The sequence below is a fragment of the Micrasema longulum genome, unplaced genomic scaffold (assembly GCF_059751315.1).
Source record: "Micrasema longulum isolate JH-2025_06_02 unplaced genomic scaffold, ASM5975131v1 h1tg001254l, whole genome shotgun sequence".
In the NCBI taxonomy this organism is placed as follows: domain Eukaryota; kingdom Metazoa; phylum Arthropoda; class Insecta; order Trichoptera; family Brachycentridae; genus Micrasema; species Micrasema longulum.
The window spans coordinates 48,269-69,722 of NW_028278441.1; the positions used below are offsets into that span (position 1 = coordinate 48,269).

Below are 21,454 nucleotides of genomic sequence, written 5' to 3' on the forward strand. Positions count from 1 at the left end.
CGCATACTCACATCAAACAGAAGGCGATTAAACTACTCATAAATGAGTAGGTTTACGTTTTGACCCATTAGTTTCTTTGTAGACGTCGCTCAGTACGCAACTCCTGATTTGAATTCAACTATACCGAGTTGTGTTATTTAAAAGTGTAGAAATACTGTTAGGATATTAAAGAAACAGTATGGTATCACATTTCATGTGTAATTAGCAAATTAATGTGCATGTGGCAAATGCATTACTTAAAAATTAGTCAGATTGTCGAAGAAACAAAATGAACATTTCGTTGGTGTTGTAACGGTAGTAATTTTTTTTTACCCTACTTTGCTCGTCTAATAAGAGAACTTATGAAAATTGGATCTCGAATCAAACAACTCTGTGGTGGACATTTGACTGATATTATCATTGAAACATCAAATATTATTTAACATGATACAAAAATATTCGTTTTATGTAAAATAAAATTTGTTTTATATTTTAAGTTCAAAGTTCATTAATTCAATTACTCTTTACTTATCTACTCTGTTGTGTCGATTAATATTTCCGCGTACGCAATAAAATTTTAGAGAAATTAACAGATTTCTTTTTTTTACCTTACATTTGTGCTGTTTTTTTTTTTTGCCATCAAGCAACATTACACTGCGACCTCACGAATGCGCGTGGTGAAAGTAAGGCATAGTGGAGGAATCATTGGACACAGTCCGATGTATTTAAATATGATTCTACGCTCTTTCTGGACTATTCTTAATTCTATGGTCGTAATTTTAATATAAATATTCGAGTGCAATGCAAAACCCGCTCAGACACATGTTTTTTTTTTGTGAATTTTTTTTACTGACGCATTTTTTGAACATTCATTTAAATCCCGCCAAACTGCAAAGGCAGTTTTTTTTGCTGGGATTTGTGATAGTATGTTGTAAAACAATTAATTTGTAAGTACTTGGTTATTATTTTTAAAACGGTCGTTTTTGATTCTGGCAATAACAGAAAAATATTGTGGTCTTTATTCAAAATTCTCAGTTTTAATTGTCTGCATTTTGCGCAATATATTTTTATTTCTAAATGGTATTGATAATAACCAATTTAAGTTTTGTTTGTGTACGTAAAAACGTATTTATTTAAAATCAGTGTTTTCAATATAAAGCCTTTGTTAACAAAATAAATTAATTAAGAAAAAAATGCCAGTTAGAACCACAAATCTTTCAAGAAATACGATTTCATTCCAGGTAAATTTTAGCGTCAGATGACGCATTTAGAATACCACAACTGGGCGCTATTGTTATAATTTATCGGGCCTCTTGGCTAATTGGTGCCAAAAAAATTATAAATATCTTCAAATTATAAAATCAATAATTTATCATCTTCAAAATTTCTGTCCTCCATTTTGTTTCTTTTCAGCTCAAAGCCACGACCAAGTCAGACCTTAAATTAAAGCAAATGAGTCCTCCAGTTGACAAAAAGTTGAAGTCTGATTTTGCTCCATCCGAAAAAGTTTTGAAGAACGGACACTTAATACCGCTGAGTAATTATATTTTATTATAACAGAAAACTATTGTAACAAAAAAAACTTGTCATGTATGCAGTCTGCCAAAAAATAGTAGAAACAATTATAATGTACCAGAAGGCGCGTAGAACTAAGTTTGAGTGCATCGTACTGTGTCCAAAGATGTGCCATATACGCCACCCCCCTACCTGACATCTGGCCTGCGCGCATGCGTGAAGTGGCTGCGTTGCCAGACCGCGAACAATATATTATCGTAACACAAATATAGGATGATTTTGTGTTATGTTATATTTTACTGAAGACTATACAAAAAAGGGGTACTCAAATTAAATAAAAATTATTTAATAAGCATTTAGTAATTAAGGGAATTAATGCCGTTTAATACTATACCAAGGCTTATTAATAGAAAGCCGGTTAAAAAATTCGCCTTCCAGGGTAGTTCTAACAAAATGTCCACCTTGTTTTACTTAAAAATCTGACAGACGGAAAAATAATCGAATTTTCAAATTACTCACTGGGGTTACCCGTGTCCTCGGAACAGTAAGGTCACATTTTTTTTTATTAATCATTGTTTATTACGTGGAAAAAAATATATTATTTGTGAATTCACTACTTACACATGAAATGTGATCCCACCGTATTCTCTTTTAATCCCGGCAGTATTTTGACATTTACTAATGACACAACGCGGCATAATTGAGTTTAAATCAGCAGTCGCGTACTAAGCGACGTCTACAGAGTAACGAATGGCCAAAACGTAAAACTACTAATTTATGAGTAGTTTAGTCGGATTCAATTTGATGCGCGTACGCGGTTTCTGAACTATTATAATGCTATGTATGTTACCTTTTATTTGTCATAACCAAAGCGACTTATAATTTGGAGTTGCCATTTTTGCCAATATAAAAATCAGTTGTATTTTTGATTTTTACTTTTATCTCTTGTTTTTTTTGACGGACTAATGTGTTGGAGTAATCATTTTGTCTTTTCATTTCCAAAGGAGAAAGATTGTCAATGTATAAACTTGGTTCACCTTCCGGAGACTTTTCCCCGCGTAAAGTTCCTAAGAAGCCAAAAAGATCAAGGAAATCGCGAAAGAGGTATAAGTATATCATTTAAATTATAAAATCGAGGTATTGTTATTAAAGATGCGGAGTTTTCGTAAATAAAAAACAGAAATTTCGCAAAAAATATATTAAATTTCGCTAAAATTCGCATATCCCACGTACGGTTCCTACCCTGTTGTATGGGAGCGAAGTATGGACTTGGAAAAACAGGAATGAAAGTAGGCTGAATGCTGTCGAAATGCGCTCTCAGGCGAATGTGTGGTAAAACTGTATACGATAGATGCGCAAATGTCGAGATCTGTACATTATGTAAGGCTGAGATATACGTTATCGATAAAATCAAAAAAGGAGCTCTGCGTTAGTTCGAATATGTAGAGCGAAAGAACGGCTTAAACGATTTGCGATGCGAATGTTGATGGATGCAGAAATAGAGGAAGACCGAGAAAGACATGGCATGACCAAATCCATCAAATATTTTAAGATGGACATGTCAAAAGTCGGAATAATCGGCGCGCGTGCATGAGAAGATGTTAAAATGTAGAGGAAGCGAGATCTGTATGTAAAGACAGTGATGTGGCATTATATCCCCTCTGCCTACCCTTATAGAGAAACGGCGTCATGGTTTGTTTGATGAAATAAAACATTATTTGTTGATTAAAAGCTTACATTAATGTGATTTCAAAATTCGTTCTTCTGTATGTAAGGACATTATAATAGGTTGGGGAAAAAGTAATTTCGTATTTTCCGCTTTATTTCAATGCTTTATAAAAAGTGTCACAATCATCCGATTTAAGTCAAATATGCGCTGTTCTGTTCGATAACTTGTTGCCAGCGAGAATCCTACTGCATAATGCTCCTCTTGTAGAAACCCTTGTCCCTATTGGCAAAAAACTCGGACAACCTATTTTCACAGGCCTCCATTGAGGCCGAATTTGTACCCCCAAGCGCGTTGACCATAGACAGGAACAGGTGGTAGTCACTTGGTGCCAGATCCGGACTATAGGGTGGATGCATAAGAACTTCCCATCCGAACTCCCGGGGCTTCTGGCGCGTCATCAAAGATGTATGCGGCCTGGATGAAACACGATTCTTCTCGTATTCACCAATGCTGGCCACTTTTGTTCGATCGCCAGCTTCAAACGGTCGAGTTGTTCACAGTAGAGGGCAGAATTTAGCGTTTCGCCATAGAGGAACAGCTCATAGTAGAGTATTCCCTGCCAATCCCACCAAACACACAGCAACACCTTCCTTGCCGTCAGTCTTGGCCTGGGCCGCTTCGTTGGTTTTCGACCACGATCTCTGTCGCTTGACATCGTCGTAAGTGACCCAAAATTTTCATAAGAGTAAGATATTTATTTTATTTTGCCAAGTTCATATTTGTTTCTGTGTCTCTCATTGCCATAGTTATGACACTAGCTGGCAGCTGTCAAGCATTATTATTTATGTACCTAAAATTGTGAAAAACGTGCTCAAAAATATAACTAATTACCTACTAGCTAATTAAATTAATTGGATTCTATTTACGAATAAAAAAAAAAATCTTTACTGTTTTTCACAGATATAGTGTAAAGCATTTTTTCATTACACACGTCGACATTATTCATCGTAGCAACACATCTGATCACAACAAAAGCCCATTAGAGAATAAAGGCGAGGAAGGCAATTGCCCACCAATGAGGAAGTTCAGTGCTACGATAAATTGTATATGAAAAAGGTTTTCATACGCGTCCGCGTTAGAGCATTTAATTGCACAGCTAAGTTTCTCTAAAATGTATGAAAAAAAAATTAAAAAACGAGCTACTTTGAACTACGTCTAAAGTTCTTTCGAATCAACCAATGATAGGGATCGATTTCCGGTTTCCAGGAAGCCAACTGACAAGTCAGCAGAACTTACCGACGAGAACTTGTGAGAACTTTAAATGACGTCACAAGTTCTTCTGAATCAACCAATGGATAGCATGTTGTGATTGATTTCCGGTTTACGGAAAACCAACCCACCAATCGGGACAACTCCCCGAAGAGAACTAGTAACTAGAGTAATTAAAAAATTACAATTGATAATAACATAAAAACGTAATTTTTTTTGAGCCGTTTTTGATGGTCAATTTAATAATTGTTATATAATACAAGGAAAAAATAAACCACTGAACTTCCTTATTGAAATAACATCTTTTACAGGCTTGTGGCGTGTTTATTTAATTATATGTCATTGGGTTAGATGTTAGATAATGTAAAAATATTTTGTGTAAGTTTGGATAGGTTTTTTCCAAGGTTCATATTAAGCATAAAAATAAAATAATAGTCAATACAATATTTCAATTTCTTTGAACCATCTGTACCGTAAGATTGATTATTTTGCCTTATGACACAAATAATGGTTAAGATACCCCACAATTGATGTATTAATGCATGACTTTTGCCCATTAGGGACAGATAAAAGTTTAAAAAAACATTTGCATTTTGGATTATTTGCAGAATCAGTATTAAGAAATGTGTTTTAATTTATAGTTTGAATCTCAAGTTAATACCAGCCGTGACTTTGCAACTTCCATCCAAGTACTACCTTTCCCCGACCAGTAGTCGTGCAGGAAGACGAGCTCGGGCTAACAATAGTATCATGGCCACCGCTCTGGAGGAGATCCGCATACCTCAGTTAGCTGAAGATGATATTGAAACCCTTGTTCAGATGTTTCCCTACCCAGATGTTAGTTAACGAGAGATACTCGCTTATATTAATATTGCTCAAATTTGTACAGATGGTAATTACCAAAAATTCCACCATAACTGACCCAAAAATTAATTTACAAGGCTTTTTAATAACATATGTATTACTCGTGCTCAAACTTATACAAACGGTGACTGAATGTCAACCATTGCCTGCCCAGAAATTAGTTTAGAGATTTACAAGGTGGCTGATAAAGGTTTTAGCTCTTTTACTTCACAAAAGTCAACAGATGGAAGTGTTGATAAAATATAGATGTTTAAACATAAGCAGAATGGTGAATGTAACACAGTGTATATAGTGGCCACTTAAACCAGCCAGTGACAGGTCATAAGCCCTGTAAATGCCTAGACTTCCATATTCCCTTCACAAAAATATTTTCCTTCTCTGTTGCAACAAATTTAAGAATGAAGTTTTTTATGATTGGTTCACATTAGAAGTATACCAACACCATTTTTTAGGATTATTCCAAACTTTTTGATCCACCTAGCATGCGAGATTCTCGATAGCTGTTAAGATAAATTATCTTGCTCTATTAATAATTAAATTATCTTGCTCATCTTATACAAATGGAGGTTGAAAATCAGCTATTGTCTATTTAGAAGTTAGTTTACGAAAAATTCTTACTTTTTCAATAATAGCCTTGCACCAACATGTAACCAAAAGTCAACTGTTGTCTTCCCAGAAACAATATTCTTGCTTATGAATATACCACTGCTTTCTGGTGATGCTTAAGGTACAAACTATTTTTTGTACAATGAGATGGACGCAGATTAATAATTCGTGGCCCGCTTAGAGAGAACCCTTTTCACTATATTGCAAAGAACAAAAGCATTACAAATTTTTGGTTTAACAACAAATGTGTAACGGACGCTTCGTCGCTACGCTTACAATTCTCGACCTGAGGTACATACGGCCCGTTGTTTTGCTGAAAGCTGTAGCTAACTTCGTGATTGATAATCCTAGAATGGTTTTTGTCAGTATGGGCATCTCTGTAAATGGGCTGCGAATTATTACTATGAGGAGATACACCTATTTTGAAGTGGATGAGAAAAGTTTTTTAATCTTATTTTACAACATAGTCCCCCTGTACTTGTCTGTACTTCTTCCTGAAATGCTCCGGATAAGGCTATGAAAATATGAAATAAAACACTTGAGTAATTCAATCTTGGTGTAAATAAAAATATATTTGATTAAACTCTGTAACATTATTAAAAAAACAGTTATTATTTATATAAACTATTATTGTTTCAGAAAATCTCTATAAATGTCACTGGAAGTGCTAGATACACTGACTAGATTTCATTATTGATGTTTTATAGAAGTTCTAATTTTTTTGCGATGCTTGAAAATCTCCTACACGCTATTGGTCCAGATAAGTGATTATTGTTATTTTAACACATTAACTTACTATATAAAAATATTTCATCTATCGGTATAAACAGAATGAATGCTTCTATTCTTTTATTTGATTTGAAGATATCAAATATAAATAAATAATAATTGTTAGTACTAGCTGACAATATTTTAATGCAATAACAAAAATTATACAAGATTAATTTATATAAAAAAAATATTTTCGTATTATTTTTAAGCCAGAAAAAAATTAATGTAAAACGGCATCGTTGATCCTCACCATGAAACTTTATTGTTTTTATTATTATTGAAGAACACCAATAAATAATTGAAAAATATATTTTGTCTCTGTTTTAAATAAAATAATTTAAAATCTATTTTCTGTACCTACTCGAAGATTATGCATTACTTATATATGACCAAAGGGCTTTTTCTCGCACCACAACAGGCCAGGAGGCCCAATTACAGTGATGAATTAGTTAACACAGGACACCCAGACTTGAGAACAACACTTTTTTATTTTTGTATTCTCCCCAGGAATCAAACCCCAAACCTTCCGTGCGTATGTCATGTGTCTTAGCCATTACAACACAGAGGCTGATTTTATATATATGATTTTATCAATTTTGTGTATTTTAAGAATTTCCTTCAGTTTCTATTTAAAAACTATGAACTATAAAAAAACTGTTACTCTAGTAAAAAATGTACAAAAAACATTAGTTGAAATATTTTGTGACAAATTTGATCAAAACTCATTTTTTATTTATTTTACTCTATGGACTAAAGTAGAGTAAAAACACACAATTGATTTATCCCGGCAAAACTCACAGTTATGATCTCCGAGTAATTATTTTTATAAATCCTATTGGTTAAGAATAAATGTAACATTACTAAAAATCTGTTATACAGTTTGTAATATTTTGCCAAGTTGAATCATTATGACTTCATGACTTTATTAAATCAGCTAAAATTGAAGTGAATTCAGTAATACATCGAATTTAGCTATGCATTAACAGTTATTGGTAGATATGTTTTGTACAAAATATGTTATTTTTATGAACTCATAAGTCATAATTAGCTGTGAGTTCAGCAGCAGACAAAATAATAATTAAAACAATTTTTAAGAATATTCAAGAACTTAATACAAGGGCTACCAGCGCCATAATAAATATACATAAACATTCCAAATAATAATTAATGATTAAATAATACATAAGTACATTCTCACATAACATAAATAATAGAAAAGTTACTGAGTAATAATAAAATCTCGGCATTGAAGATTGACACAACTATTTTTGATTATTTTTATATCCACAGGTGATATTTTTTAAAAATCTAAATATAAGAATGTCCCACAAACCAATGTATCCTTTGGAGGGCTGATATGCTAGCTTATGACTCACCAGAATATGTAAAAAAATGTTTTTAAGATATTGGCACTTTTATGAATTTTACTCAAATCATATATAAAATATGTTCTGGATGACGAACGGCACTACATAATACTAAAGTTTTACCTACCATTAAAACTCTTATTATGTTGCCTTCGTCATCCAGAACATATTTAATTACTGCTAGGTGAGATTGGAATTGACAAAAAATTGTGCATGACGCCAACTGCCGGTGACAAAACAAACGACCAATCACAGAGCATATAGATGATGTCATCCCAGTGTTGACAATATAAGGAGAATGGAAGCTAATTTAGACCACTATGGACAAGAATCGAAATGTTGTCTCTGTATATATTAGTTTCAGTTATATTAGTTATATTTCTAGTTGTATTAGTTTCTTGAATGCCACAACTACAAATTTTAATACATTTTTCAATTTATGTTACGCAATCCTAAATCACCCTGCTGTTGATCACAGTAAAAAAATAATGAGGCCATATTTACATATTCAGGTGTGTCTGGCATATTAGTTTTTGGGACAGCCTGTTTATCGTCGGGTTTTTGGCACAAGTTGGTAACTACATTTTACTAGTAGTGAGATATTTCAATTTTAAAGTTAAAAGCTCATCCCAAATCAACAATTAAAATAAAACTGCAAGCTGAATATTATAAAATATGTAGTTTTGTATTTATAAAATATTATTTACTTTTTAAATAAATATTACTTGATGCCATTTATGAAGACATCTAATTTATTTAAAATTTGTAGTTAAAAACTTGTACCAGAAACCCAAATTATATTATGTATGCAACTATACAATTATATAAAGAAGCTGTAATGTTAATTTTAAAGTACAGTGCATTTTATGCATAAAAAGGCTGTTGTATCATTATATTTCCCAAACATAATATTATAAGTTAATTGTTATAATCAAGGAGTTAATTGTTACAAAAATACTTTTCTGTTGGTAACAAAAAAGAAAGATTTTTTATTCAAGCTTAAAAAAAATATTTTAACATTGGTCCAACCGCATCACAGTAATTTATTTTTACTGTAAGTAAATTATCACTTGATTTATAATATCTAGGCCTAATTATTTTGGTTCTACAAAGAGGGGTAATGTATAAATTATTTTTGTTAATTACTGGGTACAAATAATATTTTAGGTTTGTTAAAAAATTCATGGAATATTTGAATTTTTAATTTAAATACGTAATTATAAACGCCTATTTTTGTTCCCATATTTGTACACATGTTTATAAGGACGCACAGTTGGTTTTTAAGAGACAAACTCTTAGACGCGTTTTGTAGTGATCGGCGAATTTTCATTCCAGAGCAAAAATGAACGACGCCCGCTGACGCCTCACGGCTTGCTCATGTCTTTTTGACAAAAAACCAGCCATTGTATTCACCGGACTTGGACTGCTGCGACTTTTTCCTGTTCTCAAAAATGAAGAGGACTTTGAAAAGACGTTTCGTGTCTATAGAGAAGATAGAAACCAAATCACTGACAGAACTGAAAGTCACACCAAAGAGTGCGAGGAATGGGAAAAAATGCTGGCATAAGCTTATCATATGCGATGGTGCATATGCTTATCATATAATATTAATATTTAAGTATTTTTTTAATAAACACAAACTGCATGTATTTTTTTAACAAAGTATGTATATGTTATTCGCATTGGTTATGTAGTAAAATCTTATTATTGTAAATCGCACATAAGTATTCAGACATAGAACTCTAAATGCTAAAACCGAATAACAACAATATTATGGTTTAAGTACAAGATATGTTAGTGCTGGGCTTCAGATTTACAGTCTCCAATATTGTGGTCCTTGGCTCTTTAAACTGTTTGGTAAACCATAGAGAAAGTACATGGCTAATCCTGAAAAATACCAAATGCTGATTAATTTTTTATTCACGTAAATTATAAGAGTTCTTTTAAACACCATCATTTTTCAAAACAATGTATTAGTGAAAACGAGTGTAAGAATTATCTAAAAAATATAAATAAAATTCCCGGTTAAGTTTTACTTTGATTTATTTGACCAACGAGCGCTTTCGACAAGGCATCTTTGGGACTAGTAAATTGTTTACATTTTCAACTTTTATACTATTATTTTACAAGGTTTTTGGGAGTTAAAAACATGAGTTAAGTGTTTTATTTAGAGACAGAATTTTTTTTTAAAAACAGTCCAAAGTTGAAAGTGTAGTAAACAATGAGGAACTTCAGCCCTACGGGAAATTGGATACAAAAACGGTTTTTCAAAGTTTCTTGAACATATACGAAAAAAACAATAATAAATATTTTAATAAAAATTAACTACTTTGAATGACGTCGCTAGTTCATATGAATCAACCAATGATAAGAAATCTGTGAAATATATCCCAGAAGAGAACCTCTGATGTCACAGGCGGAGTAATTTCAGAAATACAAAACTTTAAAAAATCATAGCGCCGATAATATAATATACAAAAATTTTTCAATATATTTTTTGGCTTAGTTTAATAGTCTACTAATTTTTTATTTTTTTTTAAAACACAACTTCCTCATTTACCAGTCCCATAGATGCCTACTTAGGCGAAAGGGCTTGTTAGTCAAATAAAACTAAGTAAAACTTAAGCAAGGAATTTGACTTATATTTTTTATTAAAATCATTAGTTTTATTAGGGAATATCTACAAAAAACATCAATATTAACAATCAACATATTGAAAGTAGCATTATTGCAATGTTTGAATTTCAACTGGTAAACAACAGACATTTTATTTTCTCGAGAAAGGGTACCTACTTTTAAATTTTAAACAATGAATCTCAGGCAGTGTAATATCACTTTTAGGTAGCATAATTATACAAATAAGATTGTATGCCACAAAGGTGACTAATGTATTGCAATGTTAAAGACTCTTACCTAAAATTTTGGATCGAGACTCCAAATTTGTATAAGAATGGAAGGAATTCAGGTAACTGGGAATACAAAGCTTGTATGATGCATGAAGCATAACGAACCCAGGAAAACAAAAGAAAGCTCACCAGACAACACAATAGCATTTATACAGAGCCACAGAAAACAAAACATGTTCACAAACTGCATAATGTTAGATCAATTAGTCATAAATACTCGTGACCCATATGATGAATTAATATATCATTGTTCCAAACTGTAAATATTAATGTAAAATAATTTGAGAAACCGCACGTTAGACAAAAAAATACACTTAAAAAAAAACATTTTGTAATGATATTTTCGTTTACAAATTGATAATATAGATATAAAAATTACTTTCTCAATCCTTACTTTATTTTGAACATAAATTTATAGCAGTCAATGCGAAGAAAAATCGAAAAAATACAGGTGTTCTAACATTCAATATTGTTCTTGTAGATGGGAGTCGGTACCAAACAAGTTTCTGGGGTCACTGTGACCTGTGTAGATCCACTGCGACAGATTCCCGTCTTTGAAGAGCCGGGTTACCGAATAGAGGACGGGTGCTTTCATATCTATTGCTAAATCTCCTTCTCCAAACCCAAGTCCTTAACTCTCCCTTCCCGGTGATGTGTAGCTAGTACACATTGCATCTAATAACTTTAATATCTCCATTAATATAATAAATGATGGGTTGAGATTTTCCGTATTCCTTCGTTATACATTTACGTATCGGTAAAAGCGTTTTCTTCATTAAATAATTAATGCTTATTGGGAAAAAAAAAAGCGTTTTATCAAAAATCGTTTATCGAATGTTTACCAATGTGTCGCATGTTGCGTTCGTAGTAAAAGAGTAATCCTAATATATAATTGTCTCGCACACTACGTCTCACTCTCGATAATACGGGTATATTTGGGAGCGAGAGAGATAATTTTTATGCGTCACACGCGCGGACAGCAAAGTTTCTTGTACTTCTCCCAGACGCCCGTTAGCTGCATTAGTATTAGTAGCTGCTCGGCTGTCGTTGGGGGCGGTTTTCTTGTTTTCGTGTTTTTGGCAATTAGATTAAAAATACCATCACTTTTGACATCAACTATAAATAATTTAAGCAAATGTCGATGAATATTACACTTCTACGATTTAAAATCACTAATTTTTTGCATGCGTAGTGGCTATACAGCACAGTAATGCGCGGAAGTTTTTAAGACAGTACGGGAAAGGTTAAAGTATCGGGCTATTAGATACGGGGCGAGCGCTCTAAAATCCTCAGGTTCAACCAACGGTCCACCGAAGATGCAGCTTCTTTTATGATATAAACTATTATGAAATTCACATAACATGTATAAAGGTTTTTCATCGTCTGAACTGCTGAACCTACATCTAGAAGTTTCAAAGATATTTATTCTAGCAAGGTGTTTATTTAATCTGCAGTGCCCTATAAGGGTTCTAGTGACCACTTGATTTCAGCTTAGTTTCACTAGGTCGGAAGCGAACCTTTGCGAGTACTCCTTCAATAGTCCCTTTGCATGGTATGTTCTAACATAGCCAGAATAGTGAATATTACACAGTGTGTAGAATGGTCACTTGAACCAGCCGATGACAGGTCATAAGCCCTGTTAGACTTCCATATTTCCTTCTCAAAAATATTCTCCATCATCACCATTCTTGATAACTTCCTAAATAGGTTCGGAGATCGAGCTTTTGCCGTTGCCGGCTCCTCTACCAGTTGAGAGTCCCAGTCAGTTCAGATCTCAGTTGAAATCTCATTTTTTTGGTTTATCATACCCTCAATTTTAAAATCAGAAAATATAATTTGTAACATTAGCTTAGTTAGAATGTTAGTTTACGTGTAAAATTGTAAAGCTCCCTTGAGGTATTTTTTTACAAAAATAGCGCTATATAAATGAGCAAAATATTATTATGTATTATTATGCTCAACATTTTGATGATGATAACTTTTAAATAGATTTTAAATCAAAATTTTAAAATATGCATATCCAAATTTGTTATAAGGATATTGGGGTATCAATTAATAATGTATATTAAAAACTAGATTTTAGACGGTCAGATTGTTGTTTTACGGAATTTAAAAAAAACTACTTAATAGTAAAAATGGACACAAACTATATTGCAGTACGTAAACTGATTACAGATTGCCTATTATGAATAATCAATCCAAATATTTAAAACTTATAAATAATATTGCATAGTTTTTATTGCTTATAATTTGAGCTCGTAAAATCTCACCAAATCTCATGATTACTGAATCAGTACCAATTATTTCACTTACAATAATTTAATTTTTGGTTGTACTATCTTAAGAAAGACAAGCAGCCTTCACACGTAACATTTTAACCGAACATCTGGAACGGCCTTCTAAACTGCTGGCATAGCCGCGCGCCGGACTCGAACCGTTCAGATCGATGCACATTCTCGCGCGTCCCAGGCATCGAACATTGTGTGAAAAGACATTTTAAGAGATTTTACTGCAGTTTAGAACAGCACGTGGTCTGTTGTAAATTTAAAAAGTTTTGCCTAAAGGTGTGCCACCTCGCCTTATGTACAGTTCTGCGCGCGGTTTATCGTACGTGTAATGGTCGCTATTGCGTCTTGTGTTTGAAAAAAGGAATCATGTTACGATAGACACCAAAGAATCTGAAATCCATAATCCACTGCAAATTTTCAGCCAAAATATGTCACATATTATCTGATTTTAATTACAGTTTTGAAAGTTTGAGATTCTATTGGTATAATATGTTTAAAACTAATATTTCATTCAATACCTTATCAAATGAGCATCCTCACTTATAACAGAATCTTAATTTCATGTATAGGACAAGAGAGATAAAGTTGACAATAAACTAAATCAGCAGCTTACATTTTAAGTAGAGTAACTGTAGTAAATTGCATTAATGTGATAAATATTCTTTCATCTCCGAATCGCGATATGATTCATTCTAGAAAGCTTGATAAGAATACTTTTTGGCTTTTTGTACACATCCTCAGTCTACTTCGTATTATATTTATACTAACTATGAAGCGTTTACTTCTTCATTTTTTAAACTATTTGATTGCGCATCTAAATCTGAATTTGAATCTCTCCGAGTATTCTCTTGAAACGATTTTAGAACATTACTGAAACGAGCTCTCTGCAATTTCATGGTATTTGTGTAATTCTCTTTACCTTTTGGTTTTATAACTTCTTCTGTGTGATCATCTTCATTCAATTTTGTATCTGTTTCAACTATTTGAGTATCACATTCCTCATCCGTTTGCCTCTGGGCAGGACGGGACGTCTTTGGTCCGAAAGCCAAAATTGATTCTAGTCTACGCTTCAGTTCGACCTTACTCAATGTTTTTATTTCTTCTCTTTCCGGAGATTCAGAGTGGCGACCGTGCTCGTCGGCAGTTTTATCATGTAAACTATTTTTACGAATATTAGATGTGGAAATATGATTCGGAGAAGGAGAAGATCGATCGTTTTTGTTGGCAGCGGGAGAAGGTACCACCGTGTGCGCAGAATCTGGAAATTTATGCTGGACTATTTCTTTTTTCAAAGCCGCCATTAAACTCGGTTCGCTACGATGTTTTTCCTTCGACATTGCAGCTTCTAATTCTTCGAGGGCGTTACTAGAAGAGCTCCGTTTGAGTTTTTTGTTTTTCGATAGCTTGGTTCCTGTCTGTTTTTTAAGTAAGGTGTTTAATTTGTTCATGAAAGTTTTCCGGCGATCGGTTCCAGATTTTAATTCTTCTGCGTCCACTTCGCTCTGGTTGTCTGATGAATCGTCATCATAATCTGGTTCCGGTTCTTTAGCCGGTTTCGGGAAATTTCTTCTCACTATTGGCAAAGTGCGAGAAGCGAAATAAGACTCATCCATCGGAGGAGGTGGGGGAGGAGTAAAGACAACTTCCTCAACAGCTTTACTCTTTTCCTGTAAATCATTTTCTCCTACAAAAACATCGTTTATGGTACTGACGTTGTCATCATCTTCGATTTCGTTCGGAACGAATCCAGAAATTACGGAATCGGTGCGCAAAGCCGTTGTTCGACGATCATTTTCCCTGTGAACTAAAACAACAACATTTTGCTGGGACGACACATTAAGCGTTTCCTCTCCACCACCATCGGACGACTTGCGCTGCACATGCGGACTGGCTGGGGGAGTGGGAGGGGAAGGAGGACTACTGCGGCTCAAATATTCCAGTTCTAGGGGAATAATCTGTATCAAAGGATCCTCGTTTTCTAACGCAGATAACTCCGAAGCATCTTCCTCTTCTTTGAGAACACGGTCCAGTTTTTCAATCTCTATGAATGATTCCCGCAACAGGTTTCTGTCATCTGACACTTCGTCAATATCGTCGTATTTCGCAATATCTTCTTCCTGTTTTTGCAACTCTCCATTTTCTATCGGAGGCTGATGAAATGGTACATTGACATAAAAACCATTCTGGTTAACGTCGTTCTGTTTTTTCTCCTCCGTCGCCGCAGGTCGGAGGGGCACACTGTCAGTCGGGTGAGTGGCGGTATCGGGAGGAGTGGGAGACTGGACGGTGATTGTGACTCCCGATGGAAATAAGGAGACAGCCCTCTCCTGACATTCCCCCAAATTCTCAAAGGCGTAGTTCAAATTCCCCGAGGTTTTGCTTTTGATGGAAGACTTTTGAGCGTACATTAGGTAATTACCGCCCCGCTCATATATACACAGACTTGTTAGGTAAATTGGAATTCCTAGTGGAAAAGTTAATACATTAGCATGCATAAATGTTACGAATGATTTCTGTTAGGCATTAACTATATAATATAGATACATATAAGGAACAACTATTTATACACGTATGTTTAGTATTAAATAATATCTTATCTTGCATTTTTCAAAGAGAAATCACAAAATAGTTGAATAGCCTGGGCCCCGATTACAATGGGAAGTAAACAGATTGAGGATTAATCTTCAATTGTCTAGAAAGTAAAATTGAATTTTCTGAACGTAAATGTGTATTGCGATAATTTGAGTTTGTCCAAATGTTTGTAGACAAAAGACTGGATTCCACCCCCTAGGAAGTCATTGATATTAAGAAGTTTAAAAATTGGAAAATTGTTTGAAATACTTCGATCAGATGAATCTCTTCACAACAATAAAGGTTTCAGCTCTTTAAATTTACTAAAATCAACACATGAAAGAATTGAAGAAATATGGATGTTCAAACATAGGCAAAATGGTGAATATTAAACAGTGTGTAAAGTGGCCACTTAAACCAGCCAATGACAGATCATAAGCCCTGTAAATGCCTAGACGTCCATATTCCTTCCCAAAAATGTTCTCTATCCTTGTTTTAAATGCATTTTTTTTTTTTTAAACATGTTCATTTACAAGTTGCCATGGAGATACTTAAATCTTTTATACAAATATACACATTCTGGTACAAAAAAATAATATTTTATAGTTGTAGATAACTCTGTTTACTTAAAATATTTGAGTTTGTCCAAATCTTCGTAGACAAAAGACTGGATTTCACCCCCTCGGTAGTCATTAAGATTAACAAATTACAACAGGGATGAACCTTAAATAAGGAAATATGGAAGTCTAGGCATTTACAGGGCTTATGACCTGTCATTGACTGGTTTAAGTGGCCACTTTACACACTGCGTAACATTCACCATTTTGCCTATGTTTGAACATCCATGTTTCTTCAATTCTTCCATTTGTTGATTTTAGCTCTTTAACTTCACTAAAATCAACAAATGGAAGAATTGAAGAAATATGGATGTTCAAACATAGGCGAAATGGTGAATGTTACACAGGCCACTTAAACCAGCCAATGACAGGTCATAAGCCCTGTAAATGCCTAGACTTCCATATTCCCTTATTTAAGGTATTCTCCATCCCTGTTGTAATTTGTGAACTCTGTTTACCTTCTTTTAAAAAAAAAAAGACAGTTGCACAGTTGCCATAGTTTTTAAAAAATAACAAAGGAATAAATCAGCATTTTAGTAGCATTTATTGTTATTTGAAATTGAGTTGTATTCATTGTAAATACAGAATATGCATAAATCTAGTATGGTAAATTTGTGCAGGCAAAAATTCTAATCATTCATACTGTGATAGAAATATTACTAAAACATGCAATACTATTATTAAACTGTATGTACTCAGTACGTAATTACATAACATTAAACTGTGTGATGCTCACCAATGGCCATCCAAACTCCAAATCGTATCCAGGTGTAGACATCCAACATTAACATGAGGTGAATGTTTACGAAAATACTGATGCAGGGAACTAATGGCACCAGGGGTACCTAAAAAATATCAAATGACATTTGAATATTTTAAATAACTTACTTTCTTCATAGATAAAGTCGGATTGTGATCCTGTAGAAGTTCTCGCCTTGAATATGGTGATGATGGAAATATAATTTATGTATGAACTATGACAACAATACACAGGAAAAAATCAGCAGGAGAAAATGGCTGACAACCATTTCTACTACGCATTTCAAAAACACTTACGGTCCAAACTAGTAGAAAAAAAAACTATAATAATAATAATAAACTGCACAAAACTCTGATTAAACCAATCCTGACATATGCCTCTGAAACCTGGGTTATGACAAAGAATACTGAGGGAACCATTGCAGCTATCGAACAAAGAATCCTCAGAGTTGTCTATGGCCCTGTGAGAGAAAACAACCATTGGCATCGTGGCTACAACAGGGAGCTATACGAAATCTACGAAGCGCCTGGTGTAATAGACTCCATCAAGATGGGGTGCTCGAGGTGGCCTGGCCATATAATTAGAATGAACGACGAAAACCCCATAAAACGCGTAACTCTCTCTGTGCCACAAGGACAATGAAGACCAGGAAGGCTCAAAATCCGATGGATGGACTGCATCAGTACAGATAGGAGAATGTTGGATGTGAGGAACTGGAGAGAAAGGGCAGCAGACGGGTAAGAGTGAAGGAGACTCCTGGATTCAGCCAAGGCCCACCCAGGGCTGTGGAGCTTATGATAATGAACTATGACATCCTTTTGTGCTTTTCTGACAGGCTTGAATTTTTTGATAGATGTCTGAATCAGGCTGTCTTTAAAACAGGCAAATAACGTTAAGAGGTTGCTCTACATGAACTGTTACAAAATGGCCGGTGGAGGGGTGGCAACGGGTCTGGTTTTCGCGATCGGACTTGTTTCTCCAGGTTTACTAACAACGCTACGCTCGTCAGAATTGAGAAAATTAGATTGAGGGTGAGAGACTAATAGACTATATATACTGAGGTGCACTGATGGTGATAGGGGCATTAAAAGTAGTCAATGTAAATTCTTAATAATACAAATATTTTATAAACAAAGTTTTTTTTTAAACAGTGTTTTGAATATGTTTAAATGTTAGCAGAAAGGCTAGGTTTCCTCCTTAGGGAGTTATTTAGAACTATTTTTTTGCAACAGAGAGGAAAAACTCAAAATGTTTTCCCTCTCTGTTGCAACAAATTTAGTTCTAAAGTTTTAATAATAATAATTAAATGTTCATTGCCACAAGACCTTTAAATGAATCTGGGTGAGCGGTGGGGGCTTTCAATGTAGTAATGTCACCAAATTCTGATTTTGATTCTTCTCATGTCAGGATTTAGGCATACAATCGTGGTCACGCATCGTGACCACGATTGCCTCAGATTGTCATGCCATGACCTCAGCACTGAGGGACGGACTTGACGGATGGAAAAAGAAGAAAGCATGCAACATTATTATTGTGATTGCAAAACACAGGCCTTAACTGATGTCAACATGAAATAAAAACATTAATTGGCTCTTCCAAGTTTCTACATGTCGCTGAGTAACTTTTTCCTTTCCACTTTCCACCGTCGATATGATTATCGTAATTCTGCTCTGGACTATTTATATTCAATGGATTATCAACAATATTTTGAGTTTGTCCAAATTTTTTCAGACAAGGACTGGATTCAACTCCCAGGGGAGCTGTTTATATTAACATATTACAACAGAGATGAAGAACATTTAAGATAAGGTAATATAGAAGTCTAGGCATTTACAGGGCTTATGACCTGTCAATGGCTGGTTTAAGTGGCCACTTAATAAAAAAAAAAGATTTTCAGGTGTTGTATAGTATGTGGGTGAAATAATTCAATTAGATGAATCTCACCATAAATAAAGGTTTCAGCTCTTTAACTTCACAAACATCAACGGATGAAAGAATTGAAGGAATATGGGCAGAATGGTGAATGTTACACAGTGTGTAAAGTGGCCACTTAAACCAGCCATTGACAAGTCATAAGCCCTGTAGATGCCTAGACGTCTATATTACCTTCTCTTAAATGTTCTTTATCTCTGCTGTAATATGTTAATTAAATTGATTAATTTAAAATTGGCTAGAAAACACAAATATTTAACCAATCGAAATAATACCTGAAAGGAGAGTTCTGTTTTGGACTTGGGCTGCAGAGAGATCAGCAACACGCAGATCACCATGAATGCCCCAAATATTGAAGTCAGCACCACGGCCCACAGGCTTCCCAGCATCAGATCATCTATGGCGTATATCAGGCAAAGGCTCAAGGCGATACTAAACCCGCCTAAAGATAAAAAACACGTCAATTATGCATGTAAAATCACATAAGGCTATCGCACATTGTTATCCAAGGAGAATCGTGACCTAACCTACGACTACGTAATCCGGATAATTCAGAATTGATCATTTCTCCTGCAATACAGGATATAATAATCTTCTATCTTGCATGTAAAGACAATATAACAAGCTGCACAAAGTAACCAAGAAATCATTAGACAACACGAGCTCGATTATACGTTTTTAAGAGAACGGTTTTGCTGAACAATCGCTGCTCTAGATCAGTGATGATGACCTTGACCAGGGTGCCGTATCACATATAGAAATATTAATATTTTTGCAGCCCTAGTAAATGAAAGAGTTTGGTTAACTAACTATTTACGAAAACAAATAATTATTTAGGGTCTTTTCATATATTTTTTTTAAATAAGAAAAAAGTTACGATGGTAACGGTATTAATATTTTTTTCGTGCAACGTCGGATAAATTTTCTACAAAGGTTTAAAATATATATTTTTTGAATCGCCCGAAAATGAGACGTTTCGACGACGCTTTGGTGGCAAACTTGTACGCAATGTTTATTAGAAGTGCAGTCGGCGGTCATAATGTGACGTCAAAATGTCGCAATGCCAACTGCAAGCCGTTTTGTATGTGCTCATTTTTAAACCATAAATTATAAATGAAAACTTGTTTTGAATACATTGATAGTTATATCATTAGAATCGTAAAAATCCACTCTAAATATATATTATATATTACTAACTTTACTCTTGACTTGTGAAAATACCTTATTGCGTTTGCTAAATATCAGTTGAATGTTGGTATTTTGTATGTTTTAAAAGCGTCAAAAACTTCATAAGTCAGTCGGTTCCTTTTGTTTTATTATTTAATGGCGAGAATAAGCTCTCTCAAAAGTGCTTTGAGGGAAATATTGTGAGTAAAAGTTCTAGTTATGTGTGTTGCCCAAAATGTTTTGTCATTTCTGACGCTTGTGTTAGGCATGGGTAACTCAATTTGAACCGGTTCAAAAAGACGTTGAGCTGCAGCTCAAACTTTTAATAGGTGGCTCACAGCTCACTGTGAGTGTTTCAACACAACACTTCAGGTCAGCTGAATCAGCGCGTTAGCGGTGATTCGGTGAACCATACATTTATTTGAGCCAAACAGTGCGACCTGCATCATTCAACTCACTAATATAGCCGTTTTGAACCTGAGCTCGCAACTGAGCGACTCGCGACAGTTGCGACTCACGACAGTAAAATAATTTGGGCTGATCTGCGAGCCGGATCAAAACTCCAGCTCGAGTACTTAAACTGCGAGTACACACTTAAACTGCGAGTACGTACTTAAACTGCGAGTACTTAAATTTTTTGGTTAATTTTTTTTTTTATGATACAGTCATGAAGAATTATTAAACATAAGAACTATTTTTTTTAGCTTAGGATATTTAATGTAAATGCATTATTTTCTGTTTGATTATAATTATTATATTACGAGTATGTTACTTACAATAGAGCATAATCAAGCTTCCAACAATGATGCAGGACAGTCGAGATGGATCAGCATTGAGACTGCAGTTAAAAAGCTGCTTGATAGTTCTACTGATGGAGAATTTCTCAGTGTTCATCAGGTACGAGGACTCGTGGTGCAACACTTCTGCCTTGAGAGTTGGTGAATCTCTCTCAAACCTATAAGACAATCAATCCCAACATAAATTAACTTGTAGATATATTAATCCTCCGAAAAGATTACAAAACGTTTTATGTGAAATTTTGTTGTCTATGTGAATCGTTGCTCATAAATTTTCAAAATGCCAACCAAAAAATACAACATTGTAAAAATTCCACGGAAAGAAATGTATTGCTTGGGTCATTTTGAAAACATTCCCAAATATCATGATTAGAGA

General features: G+C 34.2%; 2 protein-coding genes across 5 annotated transcripts in view; one reads left to right on the forward strand and one right to left on the reverse strand.

The window, feature by feature from the left end:
- The first annotated feature begins 998 nt into the window (after window positions 1-998).
- On the forward strand, window positions 999-7,020 carry LOC148276248 (uncharacterized). Its single transcript, XM_088234537.1, has 5 exons — window positions 999-1,220; window positions 1,393-1,516; window positions 2,499-2,598; window positions 5,074-5,269; window positions 6,542-7,020. Exons 1-5 carry the CDS (start codon window positions 1,173-1,175, stop codon window positions 6,584-6,586), a joined length of 513 nt encoding a protein of 170 aa, XP_088090663.1. The 5' UTR covers window positions 999-1,172; the 3' UTR covers window positions 6,587-7,020.
- A 959-nt stretch (window positions 7,021-7,979) lies between these two features.
- LOC148276249 (high affinity cationic amino acid transporter 1) overlaps window positions 7,980-21,454 on the reverse strand; it is a 35,886-nt gene continuing 22,411 nt past the window's right edge. For 2 of the 4 annotated variants that reach the window (XM_088234533.1, XM_088234532.1), the window contains 5 exons: window positions 21,058-21,236; window positions 19,390-19,556; window positions 17,159-17,267; window positions 10,954-15,698; window positions 7,980-9,927 (listed from right to left, as the gene is read on the reverse strand). In XM_088234533.1, coding sequence (XP_088090659.1) covers window positions 14,002-15,698; window positions 17,159-17,267; window positions 19,390-19,556; window positions 21,058-21,236 — 2,152 coding nt within the window. In that variant the 3' untranslated portion in view covers window positions 7,980-9,927; window positions 10,954-14,001. The remainder of the gene's footprint in view (window positions 9,928-10,953; window positions 15,699-17,158; window positions 17,268-19,389; window positions 19,557-21,057; window positions 21,237-21,454) is intronic. The other 2 variants (XM_088234536.1, XM_088234535.1) reach the window with 1 other exon arrangement.

Excerpts from the sequence above, each read along its gene's own strand:
- LOC148276248 (XM_088234537.1), top strand. The coding sequence starts at position 1,173 with ATGCCAGTTAGAACCACAAATCTTTCAAGAAATACGATTTCATTCCAG. Across the intron at positions 1,517-2,498 it reads CGGACACTTAATACCGCTGA|GAGAAAGATTGTCAATGTAT; the intron begins GTAATTATATTT and ends TCATTTCCAAAG. Across the intron at positions 5,270-6,541 it reads AGATGTTTCCCTACCCAGAT|AAAATCTCTATAAATGTCAC; the intron begins GTTAGTTAACGA and ends TTATTGTTTCAG.